General features: G+C 58.3%; 3 protein-coding genes across 4 annotated transcripts in view; 2 read left to right on the forward strand and 1 right to left on the reverse strand.

Moving 5' to 3' along the window:
• Positions 1-306: 306 nt before the first annotated feature.
• NMRAL1 (NmrA like redox sensor 1) lies at positions 307-4,930 on the forward strand. Its single transcript, XM_086854268.1, has 6 exons — positions 307-498; positions 632-696; positions 838-1,076; positions 1,814-2,063; positions 2,537-2,727; positions 3,651-4,930. Exons 2-6 carry the CDS (start codon positions 657-659, stop codon positions 3,819-3,821), a joined length of 891 nt encoding a protein of 296 aa, XP_086710394.1. The 5' UTR covers positions 307-498; positions 632-656; the 3' UTR covers positions 3,822-4,930.
• Positions 4,566-14,477, reverse strand: DNAJA3 (DnaJ heat shock protein family (Hsp40) member A3). 2 transcript variants are annotated; one of them, XM_086854262.1, is made up of 12 exons: positions 14,265-14,461; positions 14,016-14,149; positions 13,530-13,613; positions 12,774-12,992; positions 11,919-12,071; positions 10,970-11,117; positions 10,230-10,294; positions 9,355-9,483; positions 8,820-8,935; positions 8,432-8,529; positions 6,327-6,443; positions 4,566-5,624 (listed from the first exon to the last, which is right to left on the reverse strand). In XM_086854262.1, the coding sequence occupies exons 1-11, from the start codon at positions 14,422-14,424 to the stop codon at positions 6,340-6,342; spliced, it is 1,410 nt and encodes a 469-aa protein (XP_086710388.1). In that variant the 5' UTR covers positions 14,425-14,461; the 3' UTR covers positions 4,566-5,624; positions 6,327-6,339. The 2 variants fall into 2 exon arrangements, with proteins under 2 accessions (XP_086710388.1, XP_086710389.1); XM_086854263.1 differs by lacking the exon at positions 6,327-6,443 and having other exon boundaries at positions 14,265-14,477.
• Positions 14,478-15,511: 1,034 nt separating this feature from the next.
• The window catches only part of CORO7 (coronin 7), a 34,462-nt gene continuing 22,208 nt past the window's right edge, over positions 15,512-27,765 (forward strand). Inside the window, exons 1-7 of the mRNA XM_086854260.1 lie at positions 15,512-15,656; positions 18,596-18,692; positions 18,930-19,004; positions 20,400-20,470; positions 20,819-21,002; positions 21,569-21,645; positions 22,732-22,782. Of these exons, the coding sequence (XP_086710386.1) occupies positions 15,597-15,656; positions 18,596-18,692; positions 18,930-19,004; positions 20,400-20,470; positions 20,819-21,002; positions 21,569-21,645; positions 22,732-22,782 (615 nt within the window). The 5' untranslated portion in view covers positions 15,512-15,596. The remainder of the gene's footprint in view (positions 15,657-18,595; positions 18,693-18,929; positions 19,005-20,399; positions 20,471-20,818; positions 21,003-21,568; positions 21,646-22,731; positions 22,783-27,765) is intronic.

Below are 27,765 nucleotides of genomic sequence, written 5' to 3' on the forward strand. Positions count from 1 at the left end.
GACGGGACGGGATGGGATGGGATGGGATGGGATGGGATGGGATGGGATGGGATGGGACGGGATGGGATGGGATGGGATGGGATGATGGGATGGGATGGGATGGGATGGGATGGGATGGGACGGGATGGGATGGGACGGGATGGGATGGGACGGGATGGGATGGGATGGGATGGGATGGGATGATGGGATGGGAGCGGAGCCTCACGCCGGCGGTGGGCGGGGCCTGGCGCTGGTGGGCGGGGCCTGACGGAGATTGACATCTGAGCCGCGCCCGGCTGGGAGTGGCCGAGTGCATTCGGGCGGAGCTGAACACAATCGGGTCACGCCGAAGAGACGAACGCTCGCAGCTCCAGCCCAGCCGAGTGGACCCGAACCGAGGCGGGCGGAGCCGACTGGACCCGAACCGAGGCGGGCGGAGCCGACTGGACCCGAACAGAGGCGGGCGGAGCCGATTGGATCCGAACCGAGGCGGGCGGAGCCGATTGGATCCGAACCTAGGTGAGGAGCCGTGTGATGGAAAGACGCTCCCGCTTCCCCCCGGGCCCGGTCATGGCCCCGCAGCCGCTCCGCTCCCTCCCGGCACCGACCCGGGGGCTGAGCCGTGCAACCTCGCTGCTTCTCGCCCTGTCAGAGTCCCGGGACTGCCCGCGCTGCTCATGGCCGGGAAGAAGCTGATCGTGGTGTTCGGGGCCACCGGTGAGTGCTCGGGGCGAGGCCCGGGCGGTGCCCGGGGGAGGGTGAGGAGTGCGGGGGACCAGCGGGGTTCGGTCCCTGTGGCAGTCGGGTCGCTCCGAGGCGCGGCCCGGGGAGCCGGGCCCTGAGCGGCCGCTCCTGCAGGGGCCCAGGGCGGCGGCGTGGCCCGGGCGCTGCTGGAGGACGGCACCTTCAGGGTGCGAGCGGTGACACGGAGCCCCAGGAAGAAGGAGGCGGAGGAGCTGAGGCGGAGGGGAGCCGAGGTGGTGAAGGCAGATCAGGACGATGAGGCGTCGCTGGAGCGGGCCTTGGCAGGTGCCTACGGATCCTTTATTGTCACCAACTTCTGGGAGCACTGCAGCAAGGAGAAGGAAATCGAGCAGGTACCTGTCCTGACGTGAACTGGGGCCGCCTGTGGCAGGGCAGATCATGAGTAGCATCGAGGTGGGAACAGCTCTTGTGGCAGCCCTGATGGTTTGAGTGACCAGTCCAGAAGACCCCAAGGCCTCACAAACACCAGGTCTCAGTTCTTGCAAAGCCAGGACTTGTTCTCTGTTCCCTCGCAGTTGCACAGCTCCAGGATCTGGTGCCTTCAGGGCGTTGATAAATTTGTTATGGAGGGCACTTCCCAGAAGTTTGAGTAGCAGGAGTAGAGGGAACACTTGGCTCCTCAGAGCCTTCCCAGGCAGAGCTGATGTTGCTGCCTGCAGACCTGTAGCTCTCTGTGCTTGCAGCTTTGGAGCCAAATCCTGCAGTATCAGAGATCCCAAGGGTGGTGCTCACCCCAGGACAAATATTGCAAGGCAGCAGTTGCCTCGCCTGGATGGCAACAAACAAAAGATAAGATAGTTTAAGGCAGGTATGTTGGCCAGGCAGATTCTTTGTGCTGATGCTTGTGTGTGGTGGAGTAGTGAGCTCCAAAGCTGGAGGGTGTGTGGTCTTTCTGAAGAATGATGGGGTAAGGAGAGGATTCAGCTCCACCTGGACAACTCACTGTGCTCAGCACTGGTCCCAGCTGAGGGCTGGTGGGAGTTGGGTTCTCCCCAGAGGGAAGGGAGGGTGTGGGGATGATGGGAATATCTCGTTCCCCTCTTCATGGCTGGTTTCTCCCTTGGCCCAGGGACGGCGTCTCGCTGACCTGTCCAAGCGCCAGGGTCTGCGCCACGTCGTGTTCAGCGGCCTGGAGAACGTGCAGCAGCTGACAGGGGGCCGGCTGGAGGTGCTGCACTTTGATGGCAAAGGTGTGGTGGAGGAGTACTTCCAGAAAATTGGGGTTCCCACCACCATCATCCGCCTGCCCTTCTACTTTGAGAACTTCCTCTCCATCTTCAAGCCGCAGAAGGCCCCGCAGGGAGACAGCTTTGTCCTGGGTAAGCAGGAGCTCTTGTTCTGTGGGTCACTGCCCTGTGGCTGTCCCCATCTGCTCCCACTGTGCATGGACTGAGGGGTGGAGACACTGACAGGGCTGTGGGCTGGCAGGGTGAAGAGGCTTCTACCAGCTTGACCACAGCAAGCTGCATTACGGTTTTCAGAGCTTTTTGGTGGCCTGCAGGAAATCACCAAGACCCTGGGCCTATTTGTGGTGCTGAGGACTGTTCTGCGGATGCCAGAGCAGCTCTGGACACCCCAAGTGCCTGTGTTTGGGATGGTGGAGGTGGTGGGGCTGTGGGTGACTCACGGTGCTGCTCTGGTGTCAAGGTCTCTTAGCTCAGCCCTGCTCTCCTGCCTTGATGGGTGCTCTCATCCCTCCCTCACCTCATGTCCAGACACTGGGAGCTGCAAACTGCGCTGTACCTCCTCAGAGCTGGGCTGCGCTCCAGCTGGGGTCAATCTCTCCATGCAGAGCTGCCCATGGGGGACACCCCAATGGATGGGATGGCTGTGGAGGACCTTGGGCCCGTTGTGCTTTGCCTGCTGAAGTCCCCAGGGGAGTACATTGGCCAGGTGATAGGACTCAGCACGGGCAAGCTCACCGAGGCAGAGTACGCTGCCATCCTCTCCAAGCAGACGGGCAAGACTGTGACAGCCAGCAAGGTAGGAAGTGTCCCTTGGTGTAGGTGATGTTCCTGAGGGACTCCTAGCTCGTTTTGGTACAGCCCAGCACTGGTGTCCAGGGTTAGTCCTGCTGCCCCTGAGTGTGGCTGGAGCACAGCTTGGCACTGACACTGCCCTCTTGGTGTTGTCACTGAGCTCGTGCTCGTGGAGCACACGATGTGCCCGGGCAGGTCTGTGCTCCAAGGGACACCTGAGCTGGGAGGTCTCCAGCAGAGCCAGGGATGGGCACCTGCACAACAAGTCTCTGCTGGGTGCCCTTCCCTTCAGCAGGGCTTCCCCCAGGGCTTTGCTGTGTCACCATTACAACAGATCTGGCCTTTGTGCTGTGTCACTGTTAACAACACCCCGACCACTCCCTGCCCTTTCGTGACTTATTTTTAATCTTTGTTTGCATTTCAGTTGTGCCTCAGGCAGGCAGTACAATGGATGAGGGGTATGGTGGCTCCCTGCTTTGAGAACTAAGTACATTTCATTAGAAGCAAAGCCCCTCTGATGTTCTCTGCAGGTTCTGCTCTCCCAGAGGCACAGGGAACCAAACCCTTTGATTCAGGCAGGGAAGGATGTTTTGGGGTGCCATGTGGCAACCTGAATCATCAAGGCAGCCTTGACCAAGCAGTTTCTAGAACCCCTCAGCCATAGCTCTGGTGTGAGGAAGGGCTCCCTCATAGCTGCTCCAGATGCTGGCCAGCTGTGTGCCAGACCTGGCTGCTGGCCCTAGGCTGGCTGGGCTGTTCCTGCCAGGCAGGGCTGCATCCTTTGCCCAACCCCAGCAGAAGTGCCTTGCGGAGCCCTCCTCACCAGTGGCAATGCTGCAACAGGCTGCTCCAACAGAGCCCTCACAGGCTGAGGGCAAGCCCCAGCAGCCTCTGAAACACTGTTTTTCCCCCCCATTCTGTTGGCAGATCTCCCCTGAGGAGTATGAGAAGCAGGACTTCCCTGGGGCCAAGGAGATGGCTGCCATGTTCCGTTTCTACGCCCTAAAGCCAGACCGCAACGTGGCCCTGACCATGAAGCTCAACCCCAAGGCCCGCACCTTCCAGCAGTGGGTGGGGGACAACAAGGATGCCTTCTGAGCCTCCCCTCCCTCCTCTTCCTCCCTGGTCTGCAGCAGGTAGGGGGACCTGAGGAGGTGAGGTGCCCTGAGCCATGCTGCCTTCTCAGCAGTGTCCCAGGGAGAAGCTGATCCTGCCCCAGCTGGGGGAGCTTGACCCATGTGCTGGTCCATGTGTGTGCTCCTGCAGCCTGGCTGGGACTATTTAGGCAGCTAGAACAAGAGGAAGTGCTGGACAGCACAGGCAGAGGGGTGGCAGAAGCACTGCCTTTGCACTCTGGCCTCAGGGAGGTGTTGCTTTAGTCACTGAGGGTGTTTTAGGGTGGTGGGGCCTTGTTTTCCCAGGATCACATCCTTTCCCAGGCAGCTCTGAGCATATGGCACCAAGGTTTGGGCACTGCAGGTGAGCCACTGGAGAGATGGAGGCTTAGTGTCACCCCAGCAAGCAGGGACTGCAGTGGCTTCCTGTGAGTGTAACACAAAAGCTGAGCCTGATTCCTCATCATACAGCTCTGTCCTTGGGCTCCTGGAGATAATTTCAGTCACTGTCCCAAGATGAGATAAAACTCGACTTTTTCTAGACTGTCCAAAGTTCAGTGGAAAAGCCCCTTCCCCCTCACATGCCTGAAGTACTGCTCAGATAGGGCAGCTTTGTGTTTCAAGTCAATCCCAGCCCCTAGCAATGCTTGAGCCTGTCCCAGAGACCTTCATTCCTGTTACCAGGGGAGGGAGAGGGGGAAAAGTATACAAGGCAGCAAGGCACAGCACATGTTAAATATCTTTATGAAGTCCATCTTATTTACATGGGTACAGAATCACTTTACAGAAGTTTAATCAGGAGGCAACGCGTGCTTTATTTCAGCAAATTAAGAAGGGCAAGACTACAGCATGTCCCTGTTTAACTGGTGTTGAACTGATTAGTAGGTGGGCTGATGGTACCTGCACGGTATCACAAACACAGCAGGCTACAGTAACCATGGAATACTCACTGCAAGAGCTCAGCTGCATCTGGAAGGAGTGATCCACCTCACTTGCACTCTCACACAAGTAAAACAACAATGCTTTGACCAATCCTTTACACTATGGGTGTTGCACTAAGGTAATAAAAGATTTTTGTCCCCAACTGGCAAAGGGCTCAGTGATCGATTTGTACCAGTCCAGAAGCGACAGCAGTTGTGTGGTAACTTTAGTTATTTGGGGGATAAACTTGAGGCAAAGTGCAGATTCCATCACTGCTCTGTGCAGGCAATCAGCAGGATAGAGAAAGCCCAGGGCTGTGAGGGAGCCAGGCCAGCTGGGCTCAGACAATGCCCAGCCATGGGGAGATTCCACTCAGAGCTGTGCAGGGCAGCAGGGCTGTCGTGAAGACAAGGTTAGACCTCCCTGACCCACCCAGCCTCCTGGAGAGTTCACCAAGCACACCTGGCATTCCAAAGGGCACCTGAGTGAGCAGCTGGTGGGCTTGGTCTCTGTACAGCAAACTGCTGCTCTGTGCTGGAATATTTATTTCACATTTCCTCTGGTTTGGATTCTAAATAATACTTTAACTTTTACCAAATAAGCTTCCAGCAGCAGTAGGGTTGTGGAACAGCCTCCAGAGAGCCACACTTCTGCAAAGCTGGTGTTTTCCTTCACTGCCAGTTCCTAGGACAGTGGGTGGGGTTTGTGTTGGTGCCTTGGTGGTCCATGGCTCTCCAGCTGCAATTCTTGCTTTGCTGCTGACTGACATCCTGTGGTCTCCAGAGCCTGGCTGCCAGAAAGATTCACCCCCAACTGCATGGATGTCCTGCTGCTGCTGGCTCCTAGTTCCCAGTAGAACGCTTTCCTGCAGTTGAAGTGAGAGGAAGGTTATCATTTCCTGGCTGTATGAGCACACAGCCCACTCTGGGAGCATCTCCCCTCCTGACCTGCTGTCACAGTCAGCCCTACAGCACAGCCAGCTTTGTAGCCTACAAAGATGCAAAGCTGAGCCCCTGGAATCCAAGACTCTGTGTTTGCTGTAGCTGATTCCAAGTCTCAGTGCTCCCTCATAACAGGTCAGCACCAACTAAAGCACCTGAATTACACTGCAGTGATGCATGGTGGGGTTTGCTGTGCTCTGTGACAAAGGCTGGCTCGTCCCTGGTGCTGTAAGGCAATGGCAGGGGTGAATCCAGCCCGAGTGTGCCAGCACCAGTGGCTCTGCAGCCCAGGATTTGTGTGGCAGAACCCGGTCCCAGCGGGACCAGCTCATGGGAACACGCTCAGTGCTTGGAACTGGGCACAGCTCCAGCAGCAGAGCTTCAGGGGAGGCCAGCCACCTCCCCCAGGGTGCACCCAGCATCTGTGCTACTCTTTGCTGCAGCAACAATGCACTTTAATCCCTGGCTTGTTGCTCCAGGTCCCAAGGGACAACTAGGGCTGTGCACACCCACGGCTGGAAGGCCTGAGGCTAAGTGAGAAGCAGCTCTGTGCTATTGTGCTTCCATCTCCCAGGAAGTGCTCAGTGTGGGGGAAAGACAACAGTGAAACACAAGAGGCCTCCTACCTCGGATGGGGTGTCAGGAGGTAAACATTTTCTTAAGTTTGGAAAGGAATCCCTCCTTGTTCTCCTGAGCCTCAGGCCTATCCCCGCCTGCGTCAGCGCTAGCCGTGGCCCTGCCACCTGGACACAAACAGCAAAGGGCTGCAGTCAGAGACATCTCCCACCAGGACCAGAGGGGTGTTTAGGACAGGGAATGGCCAAGAGAAAGCAGCTGGCTGTGCTGCTCCCTTACATCCAGGGCTGCACCTGAAGCGAGCCACAGGACTGGACCCCTTGCAGTGAAAGCACTGGGGAGCCTGGATCCCAGAAGTGGAAAAGCCAACCATGAGCTCAGGTGCTGAGCTGTTCCCCTTTCCCCAGCCCTCCAACTGGCAAGGGAATTCTCGTGCTGCACAACTGAGTGAGTCAGGGACCCCAGAGGCTTTGGAAACAAGTGCTTGGAACTGAGAGTCTGCCACTAAAAACAAGCGGTGAACTCAATCACAGCCAGCCAGGACTTTACAGGGTTAAAAAATCAATACTCGTGGTCCCTGAAACAAGTTCTTCCTGATTCAAGGTTGTGTCCTTGCAAAGCAGTGCAAAACCACACCAGGAGCCTGATTTATGTCATTGCAAGCATTTCTCAGACAGTATCAAGAAGAAAATTAACTCATGTAGAATGAAAAAGGCTACAAGTATTTCAGACCAACTCTCCAGATAAGGAATGTTAAAACTGTCCTCTATGAACAGGTCATGAGAACTTGTTTGTCCCTCAGAAGTGGCTATAACGAGAACAAAGGGGACCTCTTTGCTAATCTGCTTTTTTTCTACAGTAAAACTATCAATAACAAGATCCCAAACACCCCCTCAAGCTTTCTTTGTGCACGGAGAATGCAGAGTCTGGTGCTCCCCAGCTCCCCAGGGCTGAGTGCTGGGCTAGGACTGATGCAATGGAATGAAATCCCGAGGCAGGACACGCCTCCCTCAGCACAGCCTGTCTCTACACTGCGACCTACTGGCGTTGTTTTAACCCACCTTGCTGCTTCAGTGTGGTAAAAACTTGTAGGTTTGCTTTTTCAAAAATTACTTTTAAGAGTGTTTCTTTTTCTCTTTGGCACATTAATGCCTTTAAAAAGCTGGAATGGAAATTCAGTGCTCAGAGCTCTCTGCCCTTCCCCCAGGGCTGACTGTAATATGGGAAAGATGTCATTTCTGTGTTAGGAAAGCATCATAAAACACAACACTGGGAAGCATTTGGCAGATGCTGCCTTCTAATATCCTGCACCTAAGCCTATATGGCCCACACTTTGGCATGTAGTAGAGCAGATCCTGGGATCATTCAACAGCCCCAAAAGGCTCTCACCCTTGCTTAGTCATAAATGCCCTGCTGAGTTTCAAACCAAAACCAAAATCCAGTGGGATTTAAGTTCATTGTTCCAATTAAGCAAAGAAAAAACTGCTTTCCAGTAGCCAAAGCTCCTTCCTCAATATTTTACCTAATGTGTTGGGCCTTTAGCTGCTGCTTCTTCCAAGCACCTCATCCCTGAAACTTAAAAAACACAATTGCTGAATCTTGATTTTCCATCTGGAGCTTCACAAAGCTCCCAGTTGCTCTCACTCCTGCATGGTGCTGGAGGCTGTCCACTGAGCAGAGCTGACACTGCCACCAATGGACACTCCTAGCCCAGGTTTCCCCCCACACACAGAGCTCAGCCCCAACAGAAATCCCCATCAGCATTCCAGGAGAAACAGCCCTGCTGTGCTCAGGATCACACAGGAAACTGGCTTGAAGTACATTTGCTTTTCTGCCTCGAGGCAAGTCCTGGCACAGGCGAAGCAGGGAGCAGGAGGCATTCATCAGCACAGCTTGTCTGGACCCTGGAGAACTCAGTGCCTGCTCTCTGTTCACACATGGATTTGCCCAGTAAGTATGGAACAGAGCTTCCTGGGAAGAGGCTGCCTCCCTGCTGTGTGCTACAGCCTCTTAATATCACACTAGAGCTATTTTTGTTACACCAGGCTGTGCTGCCACAGTGACCCTGGCTCACCTTGCTCCCCAGGAATGCCCAGGGAGCACTCTGCACTCCCACAGCAGTGCCCAGGGAAGGGGCAGGAGTTCCCTCACTCACCTGATGCTGTGTTGGTGACCCCGTTCACGGTGCCGTCCACGTCGGCCTCGTCCTCGGCGTAGCTCATCATTAAGGCTCGCTGGCGATCTGTCAGCCTCCTGTGGCACCAGGACAGGGCTCAGGGATGGCCTGGGGGTCCCAGAGACCCCCCAAAACTCCCCTAGCAGCACCCACGAGGGGCAGGGACTGGAGTACATTGTGTAGGAATACACCAGGAATCCATGTGCTCTTTAAATGAGCCATCTATGAGGAATGATCTATAAAATACTCTCAGTGGAAGAGGAAACACAGGACCCACTGCATTTCATGGAATTTTCACAACTTCTAAACAACATTTCTTGCAAAAGGTTTTTAAGATTTCACAGGAACTTGTTTTAGCTCTACTTACTGAGGAACTTTTATCTTTATGTGGATGTAGTGGTCTCCATAGCCATAGCTGTTGACCTTGGGAATGCCTTTCCCACTCATTCGAATTTTCTGGTCTGGCTGAATACCAGGGGGTATCTAAAAACAGACAGGGGTCACATTTATTACTCTAATTAAACATTTATACAATAATTACACATCTATAAGAATTATCTGCCTTTCCAACAAGCTTTAAAGTAGGATGGGAGAGCTCTGGTGTGGTCATATGCATAGGGACACATCCCAAAGCTAAGCCAGTAATGATGGAAAAGCTTTTGAAGGAAAAAGTAAAGAACCTGACCCAGGTGGGATTTGTCCAGCAATCCCTTTCTTTCCCTGTCCCTACACAGCAACAGGAAAGAAGCTGTGACCAGGCAGGTCACAAACTACCCAAGGCTCAATCCTGAAGGAGTCTGAAATGCAGTACTGGCAGACTCAGGAGATTTTCCCCACCTTTGCAGCAAAGGAGAAGCCTTTGCTGTCCCCCACTGATTCATGGCCGGGGTATTGGCACTCACCGTGATGTTGATTGTCTCATACAAGCCTTGACACCGGGCTGTGCCTCCCAGCACGGCCTGAGCTACTGAGATCAGGAGATCCGAGTGGATATCGGCTCCGTTTCGTCGGAACACAGAGCTCTTCTGAACCTGCAGGGCAGGAAAGGTCCCAAGAGCAGTGAGCACACTCTGTTCTCCTGGTAGACTGCTCCCAGGGGTCTCAGGAAGAAAAATATACCATCCCCAAACTGCGTGGCTAAGAACTGTGAGTTAATATTTGGTCTTCTAGTAAAACACAGATCTTGACATAACTGAACTAGCCAAAGGATTGGAAGGATCCCTGCTTCCTTCCTCAGGAACTCCCTTCTCTAATCCTTCTGTCATTATAGATAATAAACCCTCCTGCACCATGAAAGAGGTGCTGAAAAAAAAATTCTCCTTAACAGCGATGTGTGTGGCAGGATTGTGACAGGAGAAGAGGCCCAGCTACAGCACAGGTGCAAAGCAGCCCTGAAGGTGGATCTGCAAAAGGACACTTCAGCAGGCAAACTCCTGTGGCACCTCCCACAGCTCTGCCACCCCTGCCAGCAGGAAGCTCCCTCACATTTCCAAGTCAAAAAACTCAAGGCATGAAGAATCTACTCTGCATTTTGATTCACACCACTCTAAGGGCCTGGCCCTGGAACAAGCAGCGATTCTTCAACAACAGATTCAAAGTTACCCCCCTTGCTACAATGCAGATCTCCTGCTGTCTCAAAAAGTTCAAAGGGATCATGTTACCTCAGCTGTTCCAAAGGATCACTGGCTCTTCCTCCTCTGCCCATTCTGCAGTCCTTTCCCAGGCAGCTGAGAAGGGAACAGCCAACTTAAATAATAAACCAGCCTGGGATACATACCTTGAACGTAATGAAAATTTCTTTCTTCCCCACAGGCATCCGAACTGTCTGCCCGTCCTCAACACCTGCAACCAGAACAGAAAGAGAATGTCACCTTGGGTCGTGTGACATGGATACCTACAACTCTTGCCAATCCCAAAAGCTGACCACCACAGACTAAAGGAGATGGGGTCAGCACATGTTTATACTCTGAGGTGATCCCTGTGCCCCCAACACGTTTGTTGCATCAATATCTACAGAATTCTTTACAAAATGCATTGGGATTAAGGAACACAGCAGCCTCCACAAGATGCAGGAAAATTACAGGCTGCTTACCCAGGGTGGTCTCAAAGAATTCCCCTCTGAATTCCTTCACCAGTGAATTCTCCCCTCTGGTGAGGAAGGCCATCAGCACACCCCTCTGAGCCAAGCCAAGGCTTTTGGGATTCCCACCCTCTCCTGAATTTGTCAAGGACAAATGAAAGACCAATGGCAACAAAACCTTCAGAGATTCACTCTTCAAAACTTACCTAGGAGGATCCAGTCAAGAACCAAAGCTCAGGAAGGGCAAAGCAAACATTTATACCCATGGCCAGAAGGCCCAGCTCATCACTAGCCCGTTCCATTGCCAAGTTCTCAATCTGCTTTACTTAAAAACCATTTATCTGCAGCAAAAGGTCTGCCCACCCATTTGTACCTAGCAGTGGCAGTAAATAACTACAGTTCTTTCAGAGAGAGCAGCAGACAGGTACAACACTGACCAGCTGGCACAGGAACCATCACTGTCTTCTTCTGCTTGGTCTGCCCCGTGCCCCGGCACACGACGCAGGGCGTGGTGATGATGGAGCCGCGGCCGCCGCAGCGCCGGCACGTGGAGCGCATCACGAACGGGCCTGTGTTGATCGTCTCCTGGAGAGGAACAAACACGTGGTGGGCAAGTAATGAGTACTGACAGGGGACTTTTCACACAGCATGTTTGAGCTCTGATCACACACACCCCCTGTCAGAACAGAGATATCCTTCAGCAAGGGTTGGAGAACAAAGCTGGCTCTGAAATCCATCACCATCACATCCGATTTCCACTGAACACCAGCAGTACTACGAGCAAGTGTTACGTGGTGAGGGCAAGGGAAACACACCACCCTCACTGGCTAGGCTTTAATGCACAGGAAGGGACAAAGCTCCTTACAGTGCTACAAACATCTGTGTTCTGATGAATCCAAGGACAATCCATTTAAATGAATTACTGCCAGTGTCCAAGAAAACCTTATGGTGACTAAGCTCTGGACAGAACTGTGAGAGCCGCCAACCAGACTGAAGCACACAAGGAATCAGATGCATGGAAACTCAAAGCCTGCAGCTCCATTATTACCAGTATCTTCTTATTTTATTATCACCCTTAGGTTTTCACCACCTAAGTCAAAAGATATCCATTTATTGCCTAAGGAATTTCAGAGCTGTTACATTATATTCATATGGTTTGTGGGATGTGCAGGAGCAGAGGATCCAGCCTGAAGGCTCATGCTTGCAGCAAGGCACAGCACTTTAACACGAAGAAAATCTTCCTAGTGCCTATTAGCATCAAGCTGACGTTAACTCAGCTTTACCCAAGATAAGCTGATGAGGGTGGTGAGAATTTTCCCCATGGAATGAAGTGACTCTCCCAGGAAGGGCAAGCACAGCACAAGTGGTGTCCTGCTCAGCACTTACCATGCCTGTGCCATTGCAGTAGTGACAGCGCTGAGCTTTGGTGCCAGGTTCGTGTCCTTTGCCATCGCAGCGCACACAGGAGTCTTGGATGTTCACCACAATCTCCTTGTTAACACCTTTTGCAGCTTGGGTGAATGTCAGTTCCATGATATACTGCACAGGAAACATGGATATAGATCCATGACTGAGGTGGGACAGGGCCTTAAGGAGCCTGAGAAGAGTTTAGGCTAAATACCAAACAATGCTTAAAATAGAAGTCATCAGTAAAGATGACTGATCAAAAGAGGAAATTCTCCTTATATGAAAAAGATTATTTTTAGTAAAACCAGGAGTACCAAACACTTCTGAAGACAACACATGAACCACCAACACCTAAAGGAGCACTTAGCTCCAGCACGAAGAACAAGACAGATTTTATTCTGGGCCTCACTACAATGTAAAGCTAATTAAGTTGCAAAATTAAGCCAATTAAGCAGCCAAACATATTGCTGGAAGGTCAGGTTTGTAGTTACAAGGTATTTTGTGGGTTTTAGCATTACAGATCAAAGCAGGCATATGTAGATCAACCTGCAGCAGAAACAACGATGGAACTGGAGAGTACTGCCAGCTTGGCACTGCTGGGTGGTGTCAGCAAACACCAGAGAAGTAGCTCAAGCCCAGAAAAAATAACCCTGTCTGGAGGTGTGGGGTGTGCTTCTGCACAACTTAGCAGAACTATGAGACTCTCCCCATGCCATGGGACACACACACTGACATTCCCAGAAATAACCCCTTGCTAAAGCTCCCACAGCACTCTGTGACAGAAGAGTCTGGTTTGAGTTTCCCATTTCAATCCTAAATAAAGGCACCTCCTACCTCCTGTGGCTGGTCAAAGACAGTCTGAAAATCGCCAAAAGGGGATCCTGAGAACTCCCCAAAGATCTTCCTGAAGAGCTCCTCGGGGTCGATGGAGGGGCCGCTGCTCCAGTACTGCCGCCCTGCGCCAGCCCCAGCCCCGGCCCCAGCCGCGCCAGCCTCGAAGCTCGCCGTGCCGTAGGCATCGTACTGCTTCCTCTTCACCTCGTCACTCAGCACCTGCAGGCAAGGAATGGGGCCTGCAGGGATTGCAGGATCCAGGAGAACCCCTGGCTCTGGTCTCAGACCTTCCAGCAAGGTCTCGCTCAGGTCTCAGCACCACAAGGGTTAAGGACAAGCTGCTGCTTTCCTGGTGTCTCTTGGCTCATCACCAGAAAAATTACAAGATCTTACTAATTTATAAAAAACAGCAGCTGATCACTATTCTATCAGCTGAAGAGTGCTGGAATGAAAAAACAGGGCTGGGGGAGCACAGTGGAAGTCCCTCTGTCTCAAACACCCGCTGACAGGTTTTTTATTCAATTATTTAAACTGACAATAATTCCATGAAGTGACACCCATGACAGTCACTGCTAAGGAAGGAGAAAACTGAAAGAGCCCAAAGCAGATAAATCACTTGGACCAAGTAATTTCTTGGGACAGAGGCGCTCCAGATTGAAGTGCATCAAAAATCAACCATGGTTTTACAGGAAATGTTTCCCCTCATCTACCCTCTAATCTTTCCTCCTCATCACCACAATAAAATTTTGTTTTTACCTCGTAGGCTTCTGCCAGCTGAGAGAACTTCTCCTTTGCTTTGGGGTCATCCTTGTTTGTGTCAGGGTGGTATTTCTTTGCCAACTAAAAAACAAAAACCAACTATTAGGGACAGGCAGGAGTTATTTACCTTGACACATCTCACATGCCAGGAAAAACACATCAAGCAGAACCTGACGTTCACTAGATGCATTCCCGGGAACTAAAACCCTTCGTTTTCCTTTATCAACCCAAAACAAGGAACTACAGGAGCTGCTCCTGATCTTCTCAGCAAGCCCCGATCCTTCTGGAAGGAGGCAAGCGATGGCAGCACAGGCAGACCATGCTTTGGAAGCGATCCCCAAGGCCATGTGCTGAGCTTTCCCACTGCCTCCTCCCCTCGTCTCCAGGGGCTTCGAACACGGGGATGGGTTTGTTCCACGCAAGGGGCAGCCCTGGCTCCCCCGGCTGCCCGCGGGGCGCTGGGCCCGGCCGGTCCCGCCGCACCTGGTAATAGGCCTTCTTGATCTCCTTCTGCGTGGCGGTGCGGGGCACCCCCAGCACCTGGTAATAGTCCTCTTTGGCGCGGGCCGCGCTGCTGTGGAAGGCGGCGGCGGCGACGGCGGCAGCGCGTTTCGTCCCTGCGGGAGAGGGAGAGGAGCCGCCGTGAGGGCCGGGCCGGGCGGAGGAAAGGACACGGCCGGGGGAAAAGACCCGCCGTGTCCGGCCCGGCCCGCCCGGCCCCAGCTCGCTCACCCGCGGCGCAGAGCCCGGCGCGGAGCAGCAGGAGGCGGCGCGGGGCGCGGGCGGGCGGGGCGCGGAGTCCGCGGAGCAGCAGCAGCAGCGGCGGCCGCGCGTTCCCCGCCCCGCGCCCCGCGGCCGCCGCGACCCAGCGAGACGCGCTCCCGGCCGCCATCTTGGCCCGCGCGCGGCGCTACGCCTGCGCACCCCGCGGCGGGGAGGGGCCGCGCATGCGCACGGCCAGCGGTCGTGAGTCCGCCGCGCTTACGCATGCGCGGGGGTCGGCGGGACAGGAGCGCGCTGGGGACGGGCGGGCGCTGCCCTCTGGGGTTCCCTCATGGAGCAGGGCTGGGAACGCTGCTCTCTGCTCCGTCTGCGCCCTTCCAGGGCTGCTGCTCTTCTCCCCTAGCAGGTGAAATATCTCACAGAAGCGAGTGCAGTAGCATAGCGCCCACACCACACAGCGCAGCAGCCTGGCACGGTACCCGCCCTGACACAGCGCCCACAGCGAGGCTGCGGCTTTCCTCTGGAGAGGGGGAGGACGATTCGTGCCAAGCGCGTCTCTCTCCCGCCCTCGTCACCGGGGCTGGCGCCTCCGAGCGCTCCTCAGCACAGGCTGGGGCCTTCGGCACGGGGGAGGCGACAGGGACGTGTCAGCTCCTGCTGCGCACACGCCGCTGTCACAGCCCGGGTGAAGGCAGGGCAGGAGGCCTGGCCTCCACCGGCGTGGGTGACACCCGGGCCCCACCGGGCGTGGGTGACGCCACAGCCGGGCCCAGAGGGCTCAGTGGGCTCAGAGCCAGCGCTCCCTCCTCCTCCTCCTCCTCCTCCTCCTCCTCCCTTCCCCTCAGCCGTGAGTACACAAAGGTCTCTGTTCACCCCTACCAGGCCAGAGAGGGGGCGAGCACGCTGAGCCCACGGCACCGGAAACCTCCCGCTGTCCCCGACCCCCTGGCCCAGAGCCCGGCGGGACCGCTGGCCTTGTGTGGCAGGAGGGCTGGGTGACAGCTGGGTCACAGCACGGGGTGACCACGAGCCGCCGGGGGAGGCAAGGAAGGGGCCGGGATCCCCGGGACCGCCGGACAGTCACCCCAGGTGGCTCCGACGCGGGGGTTGGAGGCTCTTGGGGGCTCCGAGGAGCCGGGAAGGAAGGTGTGTGCCCCGCTCACGGCGACAGCGGGGACACGGGACACACGTGGGGCGGGGGGTCCGGCAGGGCCGGCCCAGGGGCGGGGCTGGGGGCGGGGCCCCGGGGCGGGCGGAGCGGCGGGGCCGGGTCGGGCCGGGCTGGGCTGGGCTGGGCCGGGCTGGGCTGGGCACGGCTCGGTGCGGTACAACCGGAGCACCATGAACCGCTTCAAGGCGTCCAAGTTCCGGCACACCGAGGCCCGGCTGCCCCGCAGGGAGGTGAGCGCTGCGGGACCCGCCAGTGCCGGGGGATCGCGGGGGCGGCGGGGCTGGCGCTGCCGGCGGGCAGGGACAGGGACAGGCACGGGGACAGGGCAGGACCGACCCCGCCCCACGGCACCGGCAGGGCGCGGCTCTGGGCCCCGCAGCTGCGGCATCGCCGGTGTGGCGGGGCCGTGCCCGTGTCCCCCGGCTGCGGGGCGGGTGCGTCGCCCGGGCGGCCCCTCCTTGGCACCCGCTGCTGCCCATCCCGGCGTCCGCGGAGGATCCGGGCCCCGGGAGCTCCGCAGGTGGGGCTGCTGGGGAACCCCAGCCCTCTCCTCGGCCGGGGGAGCCCCCACTGCCGACAGCGGCTGGCATGGGGTACCCGTCCCATGGTGGCAGCTCCGCTCCTGCCGCTGGGCACAGCTGGCACAGATGGTGTATCCCGGGTTCTTGCTGCTCGCTGCCGTTCGGTATCTCACCCTCCTGATCTGTGCCAGCCAGGGAGCCATGCAGTGAGTGTGAGATGCTGGGCCTCAATCCTGCCACCCTGCTCTGCCACCCCGCTTTCACAGGCACAGAGGAAGTGCTGGGCCCCACGGGATGCTGCTGAGCTACATCACCCCAGCCATGAGCTGTTGAGCTCGGCACTGCTGGGGCCAGGCAGCTCTGGGGGTCTCGTTGGGCAGCACAGAGCCATGTGGTGCCCAGCTCCGGCCTCTGCTCCATGAACAGCCAGGTCCAATCATGCCAAGCATCTCAATCCATCCTGGCACGGTGTTGGCAATGGGTAGCCCTGCCCTGCTGTGCCCAAACCACAGAGCTGGGCCAGGGCAGTCTCCCAGATCCTTGTCCCTATAGATTTGGCAGGGCAGGGGCAGAGATGCAGGGTCAGGGCTGGGTGAGTCACATCGAGGAGTGTTACCAGGACACACAGCCCTTCTGAAGGCTCCCCGAGCTGGGCACCCTCCACCCAGCACCTCCTCACCACCATGGCCATGAGTGAGGCTGCTGCTGCTCCCAGCCCTTGGCTGTGTGCACAGTCCTTCTCTGTAATTTCCCAGCCAAGCTGTCCTCGCACCCAGCCGGCGTGGTCTGTGCTCACATGCCTCTGCAAATCCAGCAAGCATCCAAAACATCCTCTGAGCTTCAGCTGTGGGAGGGGACGTGGTGCCCCCATGCCCACGGCGTGCCAGCCTTGGTCTGTCTGCAGAGCAGGTGTCAGGTCTCCAAAATCTCAGTTGGATGAATGTTTGGCTGTGAATCCCAGGCTTCAGATGAGTCACTGGCAGCAGGGAGTGTGTGTGCCTGTGGGGTGTGGGTGCTGGGACACCTGGCTGTGCAGGACATGGTGTTAGTTCCATGATGGGGGAGCTCCAAGGGACAGCGTGCTCTCCCTGTGTTCAGGGAGGGATCTGTGCAAGGTGGCCTTTCCAAAAGGCATTTCCCATTCAGGCATGAATTGTATCCTTGGAAGTGAGGCCACGCGCTCCCCGTAGGGCAGGAGGTGGAGAAGGAAGTCTTGTGTCCAGACCCATCTCAGGTGTCACAGCGGGAAGCTCTGTTCTGTCCCCAGCTGAGCACCTGTTTATGGAGGCACGAACAGACACCTGACCTGGCTGGATCGGGAGGTGCAGTGTAAACATCAGGGATCACATCTGAGTCTCCTCTTCAGGCACCATCTGCAGGGCTCTGCTGGCTGATGATCCTTGAGAGCTCACAGTTTGTTCTGGGGATGTAGCCAGGATGGTTTCACGTGCTTTCCTGGCCGAGCTGGCATGCTGCAGGAAGGATCACTTCCTTGAGGGCTGCTGCCTGTGCACAGGGAAATCGTGGGGTCAGGCTGGACCAGCTCTGTGAAACCTCACTGCAGGGGTCCTGCGTGGCACCCCTGGGTGCTGGTGACTGGTGTCCCCCTCACTGAGGGCCCAGTGCAGGGTGATGGGATGCAGATAGTGGGGCCCTTATTTCAGGGTCCTGTTCATGCTCCAGACCTGTTTCCCATCCCCACTGCAGCCCCCTGCCCACCTGCTGGGTGTGGGGACAGGAACCTGCCTTTGGCAGGAGAAGGGTTAACAGGTCTGCAGCGAGCTGTGACAGGAGGAAGTGCTGCAGGAACCACTGCTCCCTGTCAGGCCTCAAACGGAACTTGTGCAAGGACAGGAAACCTGGGGCTCGGGGTTTCCCTTCCCTACCCGGGTACCTGCCCAGTTTGTGGGGTATCCAGTGCTCTGGACACCTGCTGCAGCTCCAGGGGCTGCTGTGGGCACAAGGCCTGGTGCCAGCCATAAAACACCTGTCATTGCCACTGTCAAGGGTTGGACTTGGGCCTGGGTGTGCCAAGGAGCTCATGGCCCTGGTGGCCACTTGAGGTGGGGTGTCTGTCACCTGGAGAGCGTCTGGCTGATGGAGGGTGTCCCAGGGCCACACAAGTGCAGTGGTCAGCCCTGGGAAACACTGCAGAGTGGGAGGTTGGTTTTGGAGCTGTGTCCACATGAGAAGTGTGCTGCTGGAAGTGTTTATTTGCCTTGGTCAGCCACAGCCTGACCCTGTGGTGTTTCACAGCCCAAGAGCTTTTGTCCCATCCAGATTTCCTGGCCCCAGTTTATTGCAAAGACCTCTGAGCACTTCTCACATTGGGACACCCCAGAGATGGGCCAATCTGGGGGAGAGGCAGCACCGGGAGCTGGGATGCTCCTGTGTCCATCCTGTGTCCCACCCTTCAGCCCCAGGGAGGGGCTGTGCTCTGACAGGATCATGAGCAGCCACATTGCCCTGGGACACCTCAGAGGACGGGACAATCCCATTGATGTCAGCAGTCTCCAGCTCTCTGTCACCATGGGAGCTCCTGTGGGCCTGAGGTCTCTGGCCATGCTGTGCCAGTGGTCCTCCAGCTGTGCTCCAGGCCCTGCCATAACAAGGCAGCCCCTGACATGTTTTTTCCCTCTCCATCCCAGGCTTGGATCAGTGGTATCCGAGCAGGCTCTGTCACATCCTGTGGGAACCATGTGAAGGCCAGCTGCTGCTGGATCGCCTTCAACGCCGAGGCAGCCGGTGAGGCACAAGGGTCCCCTGCACTGCTTGGGGAGTGGGATGGATTTGTCCCAGGCATCTCTGTGAGGCTGGGTGGTGGGTCAGTCCCCCAGACCCCAGAGTGAGTGGAGGAGGCTTTCCCTGAGATCCCCCAAAAGTGCTGACAGTCTCCCAGCTCTTGGCTTGCATTGCAAAGCTGGGTAGCCCTCGTGTGTCCCAGGCTGGACTCCTGACCTGCTCCTATGTCCTCTCCTGCAGGTGTGCTGGGCATTGTGCCGCTGGAGTGTGAGGATGGGGGCAAGAGGACCATATCTCAGCTCTGTTGCCACTCAGGTGGGTGTCAGGTGCCACCTCCCACCTCCACAGGACATGTTTGGCCCCACATGGGCTGTGTGGGGGGCTCAGGTGCTGAGTCCAAGCCTGGCAGGCTGTGGTGGGCTGTCTGCCAGGCAAGGGACGTGGGGACCTGCTAGGGACCATCACCTGTGGGCTCTGGTGACACCAGGCTGGAATCAATCCATGTTCCTTCCTCTCTCAGGCCGCAGTGAGGCCTGAACATGTAGCTCTTCCTCACAGCTTTCTAGCACAGCCTTTCTATATTACTCATAGCACGCCCTGAAATTCCCAGTACACCCAGTGCCAGGCTGGAGTTGGCATCACCGAGGCATTGCTGGCTCCAGGGGCAGGAGGAACAGGCTGGACCAGCAGCTCTGATGTGGGCACAGTGTTGCAGGGAAGAAGCTGCTGGCAGAGAAGCAGGGCTGTACCCTGCCCAGGCACAGCGAGGGGTGGTGCCCACTTCAGGGTGCCCCTCTCCTGGTGCTGGAGCAGCCATGGCAGCCTGAGGGGCACTGACCACCCATTTCTCCAAATTTACACCAGAACAGTAAGATGGGAGCTGGTTCCAGCACTGCCTCCCTGTGTGTGCGCCCTGGCACGGCTGCAGGGCTGCGCAGAGTGCCCAGCCTGTGCCACCTCAGCCCCTGGCACCAGGAGCTTCCTCAGGCTGGAAAAGCAGGCAGTGAGTTGTTCTGCTCCCCGGGGAGCACCAGAGGGGTGCACAGGAGCCAGCACCGCCTCCACGGCTTCCTAATGAGATCAGCAGGGGTCCTTTGAAGCCGGCTGTGCCAGAGCAACGCCTCCGTGGCACGGAATGGATTTTCTCTCCTCCCGGGTGGATGCAGCCAAGCGAGCTGCCTGCTCTTCATGCCTGCGGGGCCTGTCTCCTGGAAGCGGAAAAGTACACGGTGACCTACTTTACTGAGCGTGCCAAATGCATCCGAGGGGCTGCTGCTGCTGGTGCCAGCCTTCCTCCCACCTCCCACGAGGCTCCCTGCTGCCGGGAGCATCCCTGCCGCTGGCATGTCGGCCTGGGGTGTTACAAAGGGAGCCTTGTCACCAGCATGGCTCCAGCAGAACATGGCACAGACACCCTGGTGCTGTTCCTGCTGCTCCCTGCACCTTGTGGGGCTGTCAGTCCATGCATCAGGCAGGGGGATGCTCCCTCCAGGGTTCCTATCCCTGCCAAAGGTGTGCAGGTCTCTGAGGGAGAGTAGAGGGGCTCAGGCACTCAGAGCAAAGCTGAGCTGCTCCAAAACACCTTGATGGGGCTGAATCTGCCCCCCACTGCTGTGTGTGTAGGGAAGGAATGAGGCTGGGAAGAGCAGAGGGGCAGACACACTGTCTGCAGGGGAAGGTGGGGACAAACTTCTGCCCTTCTCCTTCCAGATGTGGTCACTGACTTTGACTTCTCACCCTTCGATCAGCTCCTGCTGGCCACAGGCTCTGCTGATGAGACGGTGAGTGCTCAGGGACAGGAGTCCCAAGGGGACACCTCACGCCCCCCAGCATGTCTCTGGGGTTTGCTGCAGAGCTGGAGTGATGGGACTAAGAGGAGCATGGGGTGGAGGGTGCCAGCTTGGGGAGAGCGGAGTGGGACGTCCCCAGGGGGACAGAGCAGATGGTCAAGGATCAGCCTCCACCTATCTGGACCTGTTCCCACCAAGCTGCAATGACCTGGGAATGCTCAGAGACCTCAGGGACCAAAGCCTGGGAAAGCAGTGAGCCCAGGTGGAGCACTGCCAGCACCCAGCTGGGTCCTGCTCACCTGCCCTGGGACTGACCACCCTCCTCTCCTGGGGCTGCAGGTGAAGGTGTGGCGCCTGCCCGAGAGCAGCCAGGACGTTCCCAGCAGCGCGGGGCTGACCCTGGGGCCCGGGGGGGCCCCGGTGGATGCGCTGCAGTTCCACCCCACGGCGGACGCTGTCCTGGCCAGCGCTGCAGGGAAGAGAGTCACAGTGTGGGACCTGGGGCAGCAGCAGCCCCTGACAGGTAGGCAGGGCTGTGACTGCCCATGACACGTGTCCTCCCTGTGTGTCTGCCCCATGGTCTCACCGTGCCAGTGCCAGGGCTCAAGGCCTGACCTCGGTGTCACTGAACAGGCAGCTCAGGCTTTTTGGGCAGGGCACCACAGCCCCTTGAGCCTGTGCTCCCCCATGCTCTGATGGAAACACTCCGGTACTGGCCAAGGTGTCTGCAGGATCTCTGCTGGGGATCCCCTGGGTGGCAGGTCCCTCTCTCTGCATGTCCCAGGGCATGGGTAGATGTGGGTGGTTGCTGACCAGCCTTGCCCAGACCTCAGCCACCCTGAGGGGGAGAGGAGGTGGGTGGCAGCATAGGCCTGTGACTTTTGCAGGGCTCCTGCCCTTTGTCTCCAGCTCCTGCAGGAATGCTCCCTGCACAGACACAGCAGGCTCCCACTGGATCCTGGCTGCCACCAGCCCTTTGGAAAGACCAGATCATTTCTCCTGGGAAATATTCTGCGTGGGAGAGTGATGGCTCCTGCCCTGTCTGCAGGAGGGACCCTACTTGATCCTGACCCTTCTTTATCCCCGCAGTCCTGGATTCCCACGGGGACCAGCTGCAGAGCCTGACCTGGAAGCGAGATGGCCACCTCCTGGGCACCTCCTGCAAGGTGAGCAGTGCCCAGGGGTGACCTCGCCATGGCACGGCATGGGTGGGCTGTGCCAGCTGCTGGATGCACCCTGATCCTGGGCGGCACCCGTTTCACAGAATCCCAGAATGTTTTGGGTTGGAAGGGACGTTAAAACTCGTCTCGTTCCACCCCCCGTCACGGGCCGGGACACCTTATCTTAGCCCGGGGTGCTCAGAGCTCCATCCGGTCTGGCCTGGAACACTTCCAGGCATGGGGAGCGTGGAGGGACGGGAAATTTTGGGGTGGAAAAGGGCAGGAGCGGGGTCAGCGAGCCCGAAGGGAGGCGGGCGGGGAGCAGCACTAGATGGCGCCGGCCGCTCGCTGCGGGACGCGCCGGGAACGCGCGGGGGCCGCGGCCGGGCGGGCGTGGCGAGTGTGCAAGGGGGGCGTGCAAAGGGAGCGTGCAAGGGGGGCGTGCAAGGGGGGCGTGCAAGGGGAGCGTGCAAGGGGAGTGTGCAAGGGGAGTGTGCAAGCCACGAGCACCCCAGGCCGTGCCCGAAGGCTCGGAGAACAGCTCTGAGCACACAGCCCCAGGCTGGGAGCGCAGCCCGCGCCGAGCCGAGGGAGAGCAAAGGGTTTGCGGGGGGAGCCCCGCGGTGCGCCCCGGGGGGAGCCCGGAGCCCGGCCCAGCGTGCAGGGCCAGGCTGCGGGATGGGTTGGAGTCCCAGCTCATGGATGGAGGCCCGTGCCCAGCGTGCGAGCTGGCTCAGAGGGCACAAGGCCAAGCCGTGCCAGCTGGGGTGCAGATCAGCCCCTGTGCTGCGTGGCTCTGGCCAAACAGAGTGTGTGCTCCCCAAACAGCACCCTGGCCCTAATTTGAAGGCTTCCTCCTTTTCTGGGAGCAGTTTTGAGGGTGTCAGGGTCCTGGTGAGGTTCTGGGGGTGCCTCCCTGCCCACAGTGTGGGAGAACACAGTGCAAGCCATCCATAGAAATAGGCACTGCAGGCAGGAGAGTGATGGGCAGGGAGGGGAGGGATGCTCACTGCAGCCTTCTGCCCAATGCATCCTGACATCCTGCTGGCCCCGAGGTCCATAACCCTCCTCTGTTTTCTTTTATCTCACCAGGACAAGAAACTGCGGATCTTTGACCCTCGAGCAGGCCCAGCTGCCTCCCAGGTACTGTCCCTTCTGGATGTGCTACAGGCAGCCCTGCCCAACCTTTTGTCTGCAGGGGGGTGAGCTTTGGTCCCCCAAACCATCCCAGCCCCGGCTGGGCTTGAGAGATGCAAGGAGCTGAGGGCAGGGGGAATAGAACTGTTCCCTTAACTCTGGAGGGGTTTGGCAGGGGGGGCCCTGCTCTCCCACCAGGCCAGGGAGCACAGCACAGTGGCACGTGCCAGGTGAGCCCTGTGGTGTGAGGACTCTGGGCTCCTGGGCTCTGCAGGCTCCTGGGCTCTGCTCTGCCCTCTGGGAGCCAGACCAAAGGCTCTTGGGGACGAGGGCAAGGGCTGGGCGGTCAGATCCGCACAACTCAGCAAATAACAGTGATTAGGAAATAAGTAGAGAATTTAAGCCTTGACGTCAAGTTCAAACAGCCTCTTATTAGAGGTTTCCTGTGGCTTGGGGCTCTGGCTGCAGAAGGGGCTGGAAGCCCTTGGGAAGGGAGGGATGCAGTGGAGAGCAGGGTGAGCTGGCTGCAGTGGACTCTGGATTCGTGGTGGATCTCCTGCTGCCTGTGGGCTCAGGAAGCCAATGGCCTCTGGTGACAATGCTCAGGCACAGCAGTAACCCAGGCACTGATGGAAGGGACCTGGAGCTCCAGTGCTGCACCAGGACTTTCCACCTGCTCCTGAACATAACCCAGGTGCTGAGCTCCCCAAAAGCCCCTGCGTGCTTCCTGCAGTACAAATGATGCCCTGACCCTTCAGGCAGCCTTATAAACACCCCACCACAAAAAACAAACACAAACCCAGTGGTGACACGTGCGGACAAGCCAGGGCAAAGTGCTCCCAGCACTCCAGCAGCTGCCACAATCCTGTCCTGCTCCAGTTGCCACTCAGCATGGCTGGAAGATCCCATTCTCTACTCCAAAATTTATCCACCACCGGCCTCAGTGCTCCCCTCCCCTCCTGGCCCCCCTTCTCCCCCTGCCAGACCTGTCTGATGGCGGAGCTGTGAGTGCGATGGGCTCGAGCCAAGTCTCTTGGGGAGGGTGGACTCTGTCTCGCTGAGCTATTAAAAATAACGTGTGAATGATGGTGGCTGTTCAAAGCAGGCAGTTCACTTCCCTCCACTGCTGTCTGATCCAGCCCGGGGCCGGCGCTCCGTGTTTGCCAAGAGAAATATGCACCTTCACTGCTGCGGCCCTGCCCCGGCCGGCTCGCAATGGATGGAGATGTTTAGTCTTGGAGAAGTGCTCTGCTGAAGGGGAAAACTTTAAAGTGCCATAAATCCTCTGGAAGTTTGCGCAGGGCTTGCTTAGCCAAGAGGAATAACACTCCTGGGTTTTGTTCTTTTCTTTTTTCCCCATTGCTGGAGGGCTGGGTTAGTTGGAAAGTCTCCTTCTCCCCCCAGGCCAGCGCGGTTACAGAACCGGGTGATGCCGGGGCCGCAGTGCGGTGCCAGCACCTCGCAGGCTCCTGGCTTTGATGTTGCCTGTTTTTTTGCAGAGGTGAGCTGCAGGATGGGTTTCCCAGCTGTGCTGGCCCCTGCAGCACCGTGGGCTGGGTTTCCTCACAACCAGCACAGGGTCCCGCTGCCGGCTCACCCTGGTCCCTCCGTGGAGCTGAGAGCCAGCCCCAGGCTGCTCCTCCGGCTGGATTTCTTAATTTGCCAAGCCTGCCTCATTAAACATTCCTTTGTTTAGAGCAGGGGAAAAGAATGAGAAGGAGCTAAAATAAGAAGCTCAGGGAGGAGGGGTCACTCCTCCTAGTACCTGCTGCTGCTCTCAGGTGCCATGGATGTGGCACACATGGGGCTGGGGACCGAGGTGGGTGACAAGGAGAGTGACTGGCAGGCTGCCCACACCCCGTGGCCATGTCCCCACCAGGGCCTGACCCCCCATTCCCGGCTACGCCCGTGGCAGCTATTTTGAGCATATCCCAGCAGCGGGCAGACGTGTGTGACGCAGCGTGGCCGGGGTCTGGCTGACCCCGTGGGGTGCCTGGTATGTACCCAGGGCCATGATTTCCCTTGGGAGAGCAGTGGCCTCATCCTGCTGGATCCCCATCCCTTTGTTGCAGCCCCTTTGTGAGCATCAGGGCCCTATGGCTGCTCTCTGTGCCCTAAACTGGCAGTGGAGATGGCAGGGCTGTCCTGGGTCCTGCCTTGCCACCCCGTGCAGCCACGCTCCCGCTGCTGGCTGGGTCCAGGTCCAAGCACCACTGTCGTTCCAAAGAATTCAGTGAGTTCTGTGCTCTTGCCTTATCCCCTCCCAAGGCCGCGCTGCCCCGGCCTGTCCTCCCCTCCCACAGGCTGGTGGTCGCCCTCCTCGCCTTGACCCTCCCCCTGGAAGCGATTCACATCCTCTCCCTTGCGGCTTCGGCCCTGCCGAGGCTCAGTGTCGCAGTTCCTTTCCTCACCCTCCTGCAATCCCCGTGCAAACCCCACCAAAGGTCCCTCCCGTGTCCCCCGGGTCCTGCCCTTGGTGGGACAGGGGACACAAGGCTGAGCAGAAAGCTTGAGCAGCAGGAAGCTCCGTGACTATGCCATGCCCAGCTCATGCCTCAGGTGCGTCCCCAGCACAGTGGAGGGCAGTGATTCGCATATGCCGTGGGCTATTAAGGTGGCATCTCTGCTTGCCCACTGCTCTGGGCACCTTCCCCTGGGTACAGAGCCCACGGGCCGCATCCTCCTCCACACAGGGAGCTGTGCAGGTTGGTGCGAGGGGCTGTGTGTGCATCTGGCCAGCACCTGGCTCCCGGGACAGGCCTGGGACAGGCACCCTCCGTGTTGAGCTGCGGGGCAGCCGCTGAGCGCGGCCAGTGTGGGCTGGAGAGGAGCCGGCTCCGTTCTCACGAGAAACTTCCTCCGCCGGCGTTCGGGCAGGGCCGGGGGCGAGGGAACGGCCGCGCACCGGGGCAGCGCACGCCCCGCTCACGTCCTAATGAGCTGTGCTAATGAGCGGGGCCGGGGCTGAGGGCGCCCGGGGACAGCTGGGAGAGTGTCCCTGGGGGTTTGTCCCCGCCGGGGGTTTGTCCCCCCAGCTCGTGGGCTGTGCCGGGGGCAGAGCTCAGTGATGGGCAGCAGCCGATGCTCACAGCCCAAGCACAGCCGGTGCTGTCCCAGCCCTGCTAAAGGTCTGGGGGGAAAGAGGGACTCCAGCCCCTGTCCCAAACCACAGCCACCATCCTGTGGACCACATAGGCTGTGCCACAATGGGAGATACACCATGGAGAGGGTCCCTGGGGGCAGTGTGGCCATGGTGCAGGGTGATGCTGTGGAGAGCCAGGTTTGGGGTGATCTGGCTGTGCCCACAGCCAGAACTCCATGGACCCTGACATGTCACCTCTGTCCAGGATCCAGCTGTCGGCCCAGGGCCGGCTGGGGACCGCTTGTCATCATCGGGGAGGCGCATCAGGACATAGAGAGACTACAGCCTTCCTCCCACTGCCCCATCATCACGGTATCCCACGCTGGGGTCACCCCGGGGGTACCTGACTCCCAGCCTCGGCAGCAGCTTCCTCCGGGCTGGGGGAAGGTCCACAGCATCCCACATTCCCAAGGAGACCGTGGGAAGCTATGAAAAAGTTGGCCTGACTCTGGGCAGCCTATTTATAGCACCGCACGCTCGGCGCTCTCATGCTTCTGTTCCCCAGCGTAGCTGCACGGGACTGTTTATATTTCCTCTGCTCCGCTTCCCCCTCGGCCGTCCTTCCCAGGAATGCCGCTTGGTATGGCAGACATGGGGAAGTCGAGGAGGATTTGGAATGAGCCAGAGGCATCTCAAGGGGTGTGGGTGTGCAGTGGCACCGGCTCGCCCTCGCCTGGGTGCCCATCCCTCCCATTGGGAATGGCCTCACCAGCTCAGGCCCACACAGGTTGGCATCTCCATGACTGGGGCTGGGGCTCCTCACGGTATTTCAGGAGGTCCAGCCTGTGCCTGACCTGGGACTCCTGGCAGGCTCCTCTCCAGAGGGCAAAGGTGTTTTGGGATTCGAGGGCGTCATAGGAGGGCTTGTGGGGCTGGTGGCTGCAGGAAGAGGGGAGAGGCAGTGGAAGAGGGCTGGGTGCTGAGGGCTGCAGCCTGCCCACCCCCCTGGCCAGTGAGTCCCCCTCTCCTGCCCAGGGAGGGAGGTCCTGTTCCCATCCCAGCCTTGTGGTGTCTGTGCCCACTGGAGCCCACCCACCCTCCTGCCCTTGCTGGCCCCACAGCATCCTCTGAGACACGGCCTTGGCCTCACCGAGGGGGCTGTGCTGGTGGGGAGGGGAGAGGCAGTGTGTGTGACTCACACACACCACACACCTGGCAGAGGGCAGGGCCAGTGCTGGCAGTGTGATGGCTACTGGAGCATCCCCGCTGCTCTGTGGGATCTCTGCACTCCCCTGGTGCAGGTGACTGCTCCTGGTCTCCTTGAGCTCTGGGCAGAGACCAGGAGCAGGGCTAGCCTGGGAGAGGCTGCTCTGTTCTCTTGGTTACCTCTGGAGTAACTGGGATTTGGCAAGGGAAAGAGATCCCTCACATTCTTGTTCAGAGAGGAGGATTCGGTGCGTGGTTAACCCTCTCAGCTCCCGGGAAGCCGTTCCTCCTGCTGCCCACAGCCTCGTGGGGCGTGCAAGGAGCAATGGCTTCCCCATGTGCAAGGACCCGGCATGGGTGTCTGTCCCCAGAGACCCCCACAGTGCCCTGGCCAGGGGAGACCCTTCCTGCCCTGGCACCCCCTGGCAAGGGGATAGCTCAGCCTGACACTGGTGCCTCCTGTGCCCACGCAGATCCCGCTGCTGGGGTTGCTTCCCACGGGGATCACATATCCGTGGGCTGTTAGCCATGCTCATGGGCTGTTAGCCACAGGCAGGGCTGAGCTGTCCCAGCCCTGCCAGCCACGGGGGCTCTGCCAAGAGCAGAGCTTTGAACCCCCCGGCCACCTCCCAGCCCCAGGGCTCTGCCCTGGGCTCCCACCTCCGGCTCTCCCTGCCCTGCATCCGGCTCAGGGTGACGGC

Source organism: Cyanistes caeruleus, chromosome 17 (assembly GCF_971803275.1).
Source record: "Cyanistes caeruleus chromosome 17, bCyaCae1.hap1.1, whole genome shotgun sequence".
Taxonomy (NCBI): Eukaryota; Metazoa; Chordata; class Aves; order Passeriformes; family Paridae; genus Cyanistes; species Cyanistes caeruleus.

Excerpts from the sequence above, each read along its gene's own strand:
- DNAJA3 (XM_086854262.1), bottom strand. The coding sequence starts at position 14,424 with ATGGCGGCCGGGAGCGCGTCTCGCTGGGTCGCGGCGGCCGCGGGGCGC. Across the intron at positions 14,150-14,264 it reads CGCCGGGCTCTGCGCCGCGG|GGACGAAACGCGCTGCCGCC; the intron begins GTGAGCGAGCTG and ends CCTCTCCCGCAG. Across the intron at positions 10,295-10,969 it reads GATGGTTCCTGTGCCAGCTG|GTGTTGAGGACGGGCAGACA; the intron begins GTCAGTGTTGTA and ends TTCTGGTTGCAG.
- NMRAL1 (XM_086854268.1), top strand. The coding sequence starts at position 657 with ATGGCCGGGAAGAAGCTGATCGTGGTGTTCGGGGCCACCG. Across the intron at positions 697-837 it reads CGTGGTGTTCGGGGCCACCG|GGGCCCAGGGCGGCGGCGTG; the intron begins GTGAGTGCTCGG and ends CCGCTCCTGCAG. Across the intron at positions 2,728-3,650 it reads AGACTGTGACAGCCAGCAAG|ATCTCCCCTGAGGAGTATGA; the intron begins GTAGGAAGTGTC and ends TTCTGTTGGCAG.